The sequence below is a fragment of the Mastigoproctus giganteus genome, chromosome 1 (genome assembly GCF_048544385.1).
Source record: "Mastigoproctus giganteus isolate SK-2022 chromosome 1, ASM4854438v1, whole genome shotgun sequence".
Taxonomy (NCBI): domain Eukaryota; kingdom Metazoa; phylum Arthropoda; class Arachnida; order Uropygi; family Thelyphonidae; genus Mastigoproctus; species Mastigoproctus giganteus.
Genome location: NC_143575.1, coordinates 281,681,615 through 281,691,586, shown reverse-complemented (window position 1 = coordinate 281,691,586; position 9,972 = coordinate 281,681,615). Strand labels below are relative to the sequence as shown.

The 9,972-nt window shown below is 41.8% G+C and overlaps 1 protein-coding gene across 1 annotated transcript in view; it reads right to left on the bottom strand.

Annotated features, from left to right (window-relative positions):
- Positions 1–2,791: 2,791 nt before the first annotated feature.
- LOC150092041 (uncharacterized) overlaps positions 2,792–9,972 on the bottom strand; it is an 88,000-nt gene continuing 80,819 nt past the window's right edge. Inside the window, exon 5 of the mRNA XM_090386752.1 lies at positions 2,792–2,995. Within this exon, the coding sequence (XP_090242878.1) occupies positions 2,882–2,995 (114 nt within the window). The 3' untranslated portion in view covers positions 2,792–2,881. The remainder of the gene's footprint in view (positions 2,996–9,972) is intronic.

The window sequence follows — 9,972 nt, the reverse complement described above, 5'->3', positions numbered from 1 at the left end:
GGTGGAGTTCGACTAAACGTGTAGGTGCCACCCAAAACAAGCGCACACGCATGCATACATACATAGTATATCTTTTGTTGTGTTTTATTGCTTGCAAATGAAGATGTATAGTTAAAACTGTTTCTCACGCAGAATGCGAAGGTTGTAAACAGAAAGTGTTCGTATCTATGTATATTTGTATATATGTAATAAAAATGCATGTAAATAAAAAAAAATAAAAAAAATACCCCTTCGATGAGGTCCAGAACAGGAGCCTTGACATTCTTGATCTGCTTGATGGCTATTGTGAGCATTAGCATTAGCATTAGTAGAGGCATACGATGTAAGAAAGCAAGATTATGCAGCATCAGCAAAAAAAAAAAAAAAAAAAAAAAAAAACCACTTCCACTTCACCCCTCCGTTCGTTCGAAATACCTGTCCAGCTGGGCCTTGAATTTATTTAGGCTATCAACTTCCACAACAAGGGATGGGAGTCTCTGCCACCAACCAACCACCCGCTGGCTAAAGGCAAATTTCCGCACATCTATCAAACATCTGTCTTTCCTCAATTTGAATTTATGCCTTCTCAGGTGATTTTTCTGAGCTAGAGGAAGAATCCCATCAGCATTGAGCATGCTCAAACCATTCAAGGCTTTATACACCTCTTTCAGATCACCTCGCCGGTGCCTAGTCTCCAGACACTATAATTTGCAAAACTTAAGCCTTCCTTCGTAAGAGCACCCCTTTGTTCCATTCACTAATCTTGTTGCCCTTCTCTGTACTCGTTCCAGCAGCTCTACATCCTTCTTAAAATGAGGAATCCAGACCTGTATACAGTACACAAGTTGTGGCCTGACCATTGCCTTATACAAGGGAATAATCACTTCCATATCCCTGCTAGAAAAATTCCTGCATATCATTGACAAGACACCATGAGCTACTCTTGCAGCCCGTCTGCACTGCTCAGAGAACTTCATATCTGCCTGCACAATTACACCGAGATCCTTTTCATTCTCTACCACTGTCAGTGTAGTACCACAGAGTTGATACGTTGCTGTGGGTTTGCTGTTTCCCATATGTATTATTTACATTTGTCAATGTTGAACTTCATTTGCCCCATCTCAGCCCATCTGCTCAACCTTTCCAGATCCTGTTGCAGCAGCATAGCATCAGTAGTGTCCTTAACAACCCTGCAACCTTTGTATCGTCTGGAAACTTGGACATTAAGCTTGATATACCATCATCAATATCAATTATAAATACAGAAAACAATAATGGACCCAACACTGAACCTTGATTGACTCGGGGAATGAGGGACGAGAATAATTATTCAAGGAGGGCACTGCTATTGTTGTTGGACAATGCTCTAGGACATCCCCCAACCCACTGGAGAGATAAGGACGACTTTAAATGTAACGTTAAAACTGCCGCCAAATATCGCCTCATTTTACAACTAATGAACTAGGGGATCACAGAAAAATTTTAAGCCTATTACTTTCAGCAGACATTTAGGGAGATGTTATGGGAAATGGAAACCTGCAGCATGTCTGTCAAAGAATATTACAGGCTCTATAATATCGTTAATAAACATTATGGAGATCATAAAGTCTCGAAACTTTATTAGCCACGTTGGACAGAACTTGTGTAGTCGAGACCCGCTAAATTTGCGGGTCTCGTGTTGTGTTGTCGAGACCCGCTAAATTTGCGGGTCTCGACAACACAAGCTGTCTGTCTAACATGTCCTATAATATCCTGAAGGGCATCAACGAGATTGATGCCTCGTGGAAAGGTCACAACAACTTGTATAAATGGACTATGAGAGAAAGTGCTGCATCAGTGTGTACTATATGACTTCACAGGAGATGAGGAAGTAGCACAGATCGCAAATGAAATCACTGCAGTTTTGTTCAGGAAGTAGGGCTTGACAATTTCAATGTGAATGGGACTATCCTTTATTGGAAGAAGACGCCGGTATAAATGAGATATCTGTGGTAAAAACGAATTATGTCTGGGTTGTTGGAGAACTATTCTCAGCCTCTTACAATTTACAAGGGGCAAGAAGATTCTTCACATTTGACTCAGGAACAGCAAGAATTAGAAGAGCTCGTCTTACGGTCTATAAAAACCCATAACACGCAGGAAATTTTGGTTGGGACTGATGTGTATCTGCAGAGCTTAGGCGATATTGATCCTGACTGCGAACTGAGCTGTTTTTTTATTAAAAGAGGAATCAATGTACTGTTGCAGCCTGCAGAAGAGGTGTCAAGCAATGCAACAGCCTTCCTTTCTTATTTTAAAATGAAATCTGTTCCCAATATGGCACAGGATGAGCTAATCGACCCTGACGATCCACAACTAGGGTCCTCCTCATCGTAATGCCCACTTATTTATATTTTATTACGGAATAAATGTGATTTAAATGCATCTACTGTATATAACGTTTATGCTAAATTAAATATTAAAATTTTTATTATTTATGAAAGAGAAAATCTAAATTTTTTACGCCTGGAACCCATCGCATTGAAATACATTATAATTCGGGTTCCATTTACGTCGATTCCAAATACGGTAGCACTCTCTAGGGCCCCAACCCCCGCATAACTCAAGCGATGTATTCGATTTCATGGGAAATCACAAATCCCACTTCATCTTCGCCAGCAGGGTAGTTCCATGACCTTGGTCCTCTCTAATCTGAGGCCGCAACAGTCTTCTATTCCTGTTGAAGAATTTTCCAGAGTACTTTGGAAAATTCTATAAAGTTATTTAATTCAATGGCGTTTGCTTTCTGTGAAAGGATAGGAAAACATTTGAATCGTGTTACGCATATTTATTTAAAACAGAACATCTCATATTCAGATAAATGGAGCCACATCTTCTTACGCAAGGAATACTCTTTTATTATTCACTTAGCTGCCGCTGTCGGGGCCGCCGTTTCTCCTGCAGTTGGTTCAGTATTGACTGTACCGGTTTCACCGGAACCTTGTGTGGTGGTGCCGGTACTGGTCGAACGACATACCTGAAAAGAATAAAGCGAACTTTTCAATCCAGAAAAGCGGGCTTCAAAAGCATTGTAGTTGTGTGTTGTAATATATAAAATATTTGTCTATTCGTAGCCTAACCGAGAACTTTTAAAGGAGGTGCTCAGGATATGAAATTATCCCGAGAACCTCCTTTTCGTAGGAAAATTAAGTGTCCCTTCATAGCCGCGTCCCGAATTGTAACAAGAATGGCAGCGCATGCCTGATAGTCTCTGCTTTCTTTTAATTTTTGTTAAATGTTTATGGATTTTTTGATTCTGTCCAGAATATCTCACCTTTTCTTAATACTTTACTTATTGAACGAATTGTTTAGTTTTTAATGAAAATCTAAAAGCCAAAATTTTTGCTGTTTTCAAAAAAGTTAAATATTTAAACATGCAATGTTTTTTAAATCGAACATTTTAAAAAAATTTAAAAATACATAAGAAATACTATTAATAACTTCCATTTTCAATTTTTTAAAAATTTAAATAAAATTTTGCGCTCTTCACGGCGTGCCAAATTTCAGTGTTGTTAATTCTTCATCCAGAGTGAATGTCACCTTTCGTGTTTGCTTCATGCGTGAAAAAAAAATTATGTGCCGCACACTGGTCATTGCGAAGTATATTTTCGTCACTGTTTATTTGACACATTTCATTAAGGATAACTTTAAGATTGATGCATATTATTCGATTTAGGCGAAGTGTGCAGTTGCATTACAGGTGAATTAAGCCCACGTGTTGTTGATTCACATATGTGCCTTTAGTAGTAACATTCTGTTTAATCTAATTCTAAAAACAAAAGATGTTAAAATTAATGTTAATACTTATATGTTATGCAGCACTTACATAATTGATACTCTCTTACACAGTTTTCTGAAAATCCTCAAAACTGCTACGTTCCCTAGAATCTGCAACATTTACTTTGTTAACCCAATCCTAAAAATTAAAACTCCAAAGCAGTCAAAAGATTTTTGGCCCATCTGAATAGGATGCTCACTACTAAAAATATTTGAAAGAGTCATCCACGCAGCAATAATCGAACACTCCTTTAACGATAGACCTCCCTACCTACAGTACATTCCGTTATTAGTGGAAAATCCACTACCACCAACCTCCTAGACACCCTCACCCAGGATACAAAGGACTTCAACTGCAAGTCGCAACTTGAAATTTTATTTCTTTATATAAAAGCAGAGTATGATCAGATATTCATCTCCGCCCGCCTGCACATTCTGAAATCCTATTTCAATATGACCGATAATCTCTTGAAAGTCCTGGCATCAATCCTTCAGCCTAGACATCTGCTAGTCGCACATCAGTACTTCTGCAGACGTTTCACCATTTCGAAGAGTGTCCCACAAGGGGACGTCCTCTCCTCAACGTTATTTGCGGCTGCAATGGAACCCTTTCTGTCTGTTAACCAAAATTTTCTGTCCTATACCGATGACTTGAAACTACACTGGTGTGCAAAACCTAAGGACCAACACTATTTCTAAAGGTTACAACCACAAAATCTTTACTGCTGAGAGTAGATTCCATCTCAAAAGCGATTCTGAACGTCAGCTAATCCTGCAAGAGGTTGGCACACGGTATCACCCCACAAACATCACTGAAAGGGATCGATATGGCGGTCGAGGTGTTCTCGTCTGGGGAGGCGTTCTCTGGAGTTGTGTACATCCCTCCACTTCTGTGGACGGATGTACACAACTCTAGACACATTTCATAAAGCCTTCCAATATCTGGATGTACATAACTCCAGATATTGAAAGGCGGTACTGTACTGGGGTAATCCTTCCCCATGAGCGTCTGTTCCGAGGTGCCATTGGCTCCGAGTTCGTGTTTATGGATGATAACGCCACACCCCATCGCACTGCAACTGTTGATATGCTTTTGGAAATTGAGGACATTGTTCATATGGATTGGCATGCCCGTTCCACATATAAATCCCATCGAACACATATGGGACGCTCTGGGGAGACGCCCACCGGCACGTCCACACCCACCAGAAAATATTCACCAGCTGAAGATGGCGCTGACAGAGGAATGGACGAGGTTACCGCAAGAACTTATCAACAACATTGTTCTAAGTATGGACAGGCGGTGCAAAGCCTGCATCGACATTAGGAGTGGCCATATCTCCTACTGATGGCACCTCTTCCCATTGTTCCACCTTTGGCAGTGATGCATCTGTATCATGGCAGCCAGTGCTATGTTGCCATTTTTGAATAAAATCCATCTGTTGTTGTGTTTCCGTTGTTGTGTCCGTGTTTTTTCCTTAATGATTCCTGTATCTCACGAGGTTCCTTTGGTATTCTTTTCCCATATCCAGGCCACTCCTATGAGAAGCTACAGGTGAAAACCTGACTGATCCTTAAATTTTGCACACCAGTGTGTTCATAACCTCAAGAGATAAAAGCTCTGTCCATTTAATCTCTGATAAGGTAACCTAGAAACTCGATCTACTTGAAGAACATCTAAACTGGTGTTCAAAGAAGTGCACCACCCCTTAAAATTGTGATTGTCATCCGCATAACGTAAGATATGGCAATATTTCTTACAGATTGCATCAGATAAGATTGAGCCGCGTAGGTAGTGACGTAATGCTGTTACTTTCAGCTATATAAGCACACTCTACAAGAGTTGCAGTCATTCCTTGCTTGTGTCAGGATAGCGAGTTACGTGCAGTTGACACCATGAAGAAAGAATGCTATTGTTCCTTTACGTGAGGAAGGATGTTCTTCCCGTCATATTGCTTATACAGATTCTTGTAATCAGCCAACTGTGAGTAGATTTCTTTCTAAACTCAACAATACTGATTCTGCTGATAGGAAAAAAGGAACTGGGCGCAAACGAGGATCGGACTACGCCAAAACAGCGTATTTTGAAGGGCTTATGCCTTAAAAACCGTAAAGCTTCTTCGTTTATGCTGAAAAGGGAATGGGAAGAACATACAGAAGTGGCAGCAAGTGCAGTAACAGTCAGAAAATGCCTCTTCAAAAATGGACTTGTAGCCCGTCTTCCTCGGAAGAAGCCCCTCCTCACACAAAAAATGAAACAGGCCCGTTTCATTTAGTGTAAGGAGAATGTGAAATGGTACCCCCGAGCTTTGGAAGTTAATTATTTTCTCGGATGAAAAGAAATTCAACCTGCATGGCTCTGATGGGACACTAACGATTCCCCCACCGTAGACACACCTGGTGAAGAATACTATCCAGACTGTACGGTGTGTACAGTGAAATTCCCTACCAACCAAATGATATGAGGATGCATTTCGTACCACCTTCAGTTTATAAAATGTTCCGTCTGGCTGCCAATGGATACCTGGCTATATTGGAAGGTAAATTGCTGCCAACCATTAGAGACCATTTCACCCTGCCAAGTAACTGCATCTTTCAGGATGACTCTCCTCATTGTCATCGGAGGGCGAAAAGTGTAAGTAGGCATTTATGTAATTACTTTCTTCATTACAGCTTCGACAGTAATGTGTTTACATTTGTTACAGGTTAAAAAATGGTTGGAAGCACGGTCCATTACAACTGTTAGCTGGCCAGGAAACAGCCCGGACCGGAATCCTATAGAGAACTGTTGCCATCGTGTGGAATCTGCAGTTGCCAAAAAGAAACCAAAGACCTTTCGTGAAATCATTAGCTCTACAAACCAGAAACCCTACGTCGGCGGCTGACAAGGCCAATTCGGGATTTCCTGTTTTCTACCCCTGGGATTTGCCAATTGTCACGTTTTACGATGAAGTTCAGAATGGACTTCGGACTTTTTACTACTAATTACATTGATCAAATTCTGTTCATAAAATGGTGCACAAAATTTAAGGACCAGTCAGGTTTTCAGCTGTAGCTTCCCATAGGAATGGTGGCCTGGATACGGGAAAAGCATACCAAAGGAACCTCGGGTAGTACAGAAATGATGAAGGAAACAGCACTGACACAACAACGGAAACAAAACGATACAGAGGGACTTTATTCAAAAATGGGAAAATAGCACTGGCTGCCATGATACAGATACATCAGTGCCAAAGATGGAACAAAGGGAAGAGGTGGTCCTTCGCAGGAGTTATAGTCACCCTTAATGTCGGTGCAGGCTTTGCACAGCCTGTCCAAACTTACAGCAATGTTGTTCATAAGTTCTTGCTGTAACATCGTCTATTCCTGTCAGTAGTAGTAGCAGTAGTGGCATGTGATGCAAGAAACCAAGTGTATGAGCTTATGCAGCATCAGCCAAAAAAAAAAAAAAAAAATCACACCATACCCTCCAAATGCCTGTCCAGTTCCTCCTTAAATTTATTCAACCAATCAACTTCGAAAACGACAGATGGAAGTTTGTTCCAGCAATTAACCACCCGCTGGCTAAAGGCAAATTTCCGCACATCTATTCTACATCTGTCTTTTCTTAATTTGAATTTATGCCCCCTTAGGTTCGTAATCTGAACAAGTGGAAGAATCCCATCAGAATTCAGCGTGCTCAACCCATTCAAAGCCTTACACACCTCAATCAGATCACCGCACAGGTGCCTAGTCTCCAGCCACTGCAATTTGCAGAACTTAAGCCTCTCTTGGTAAGAAGATCCCTTCATTCCCCTCACCAATCTTGTTGCCCTTCTCCTTCCTAAAATGTACGCAGTACTCAAGGCGTGGCCTGAACATTGCCTTATACAGAGGGACAATCACCTCCTTTTCCCTGCTTACAAAATTCCTATATATCATTGACAAAACCCCATGACCTGCCTTGGAAGCCTGTCTGTATTGCTGCGAAAATTTCATATCTGACTGCAGAATTACTCCCAGGTCTTTTTCATTTTCTACCACCTTAAGTGTAGTACCACACAGTTGGTACGATTCTCTGGGGTTACTTCTACCCATATGCAGTACTTTGCATTTGTCAAGGTTAAACTTCAGTTGCCACTTCGTACCCCATGTGCCCAAATTATCTAGATCCTGTTGCAGTAGTACACTGCCATTACTGTCATTAACAACCCTGCCAACCTTTGTATCATCTGCAAACTTCGACACTAAGCCTGATATACTTTCATCAATATCATTGATAAATAAATAAAACAACAGTGGACCTAACACCGAACCCTGTGGGACACCACTAATAACTTTAGTCCACGAAGAGCAGCACCCATTGATTACTACCCTCTGTCTTCTCCCACTTAACCATCCTTTTATCCATTGTAGCAACTTACCCTTAATACCATACTGCTCCAATTTGTACAATAGTCTTCCATGCGCAACAGTGTCAAAAGCTTTCCTGAAAGAGGAGATCGCACCCTTACTAGATCCGTCACCGCAGGAGTCCCACAAGGAGGGGTCCTTTCGGGCCTTCTGTTTTCATCCATTAGCTTCCCACTGGTTGCACATTCTCGATGTCTACTGAGCTATGCGGACGATATTAAGATACTCACTCCCATCATCCCCGGTCAAGACCTAGATCTGGTAAAAGTGGAAATTAACAACACTCTCACCACAGTCACATCTTACCTCTGCCAGTTTGGGCTCAAGATCAATCCTGCTAAGTCTGAATTCCTGGTGTATTCATTGAAGCAAACTCCTTCTTCTCTCCAGCCTTCGGTCGGCAACACCCTCATCCCAGTTGTGTCCAGCCATCGTGATCTGGGCGTTGTATTCGACCCAAAACTTCGATTCAACGCCCACATGGATATGCTCCTCACACGTGCTTCAAGACTCCGGTGGATAGCAAAACAACATCTCCTTCATATCACAGATAAAAAGATAACCGTGAGGTACATAGGAACAGTTATCTTTCCACCTTTACTCTATGCTGCTGAAATTTGGGCGTCAGCGGCACCGTCAATAAAGAAACCACTCTTTGCCACAGAATTCTGGCTCCTAAAGTGGGCCAACAGGAAGCACAACCTTCCAGCTCTGATTCGTACCACACTACTTGCCAACTCTCTCGGAATTCCACGGCTTCCCACCTTAGTTGACGACCAACGCCTCCTAGCCATAGTCAAGATGATAACAGGCATAATGGCAACACCTTCATTCTTCGATACCTGTGGCTGGAGGATCCCCATGCTGCCCTTAGGGCCAATTCCGAGCTCTACTCGCATTCAGCACGACTCCATCTCTCGGACAGGTTCCTTCCTCAGCAGATGCTCAAGCAAACCCAGGCACTGGACGCCGACCTGAACAAATTCGCTGCTGACCGGACTTACCGGCAAAAAATTATGTCTAGTAGGACTAATCAGCAATGACTGATGTGTACCTTGCATCTGTTCCTGTCTGATTGAGCTGGTGCTCTTATCTCGATGTTAAGCCAGCTCAATCAGACTTAACTCTCGTAAGGAGCTCTCTCCTTTGTATTATGATATGTTTTCTTTGTAAAATTACCCTTTTGTAAATAATTGTTCAATTTTCTCGGAAGTTTGGGAAACTGTAAGCCCCTGGCTTTATGGCCGTGAAGGGTAATAAAGATTGTCTCTCTGTCTCTCTGTCTCTCTCTCTCTCTCTCTCTCTCTCTCTCTCTCTCTCTCTCTCTCTCTCTCTCTCAGATATATGATATCAAAATTATTTTTTTCATCCAGTTCCTTTGTAACCACATCATAATATCCTATCAAATTTGTCAGACAAGACTTTCCCTTAACAAACCCATGCTCTGTCTGAATTATTGCTGCAGTCTTGTCTAGATGATCCTGCAATGCATCTTTAACCAGTGACTCACGTGAGATGATGCTACGGGCGATACCGAACTCTGCAGCCACATTTCTCGCACTCCGACCTTCCTCGAGCTTCCTAATTATTCGACCCACTCCTGGTAAAGTCATCCAGATATTGTCTACTGGCCATTTCGTTGTCTGTAGCACTGTGCGAAACCAATCTGACGTCTGTAAGGATCGTGCTCACCATTCGGTAATTTGCCCATAACTGCTGAACTGCTGCTTTTATCTGTTTATGTGACGACTCTCAACACGATTCAAAATTTTGCATGTGCACCAG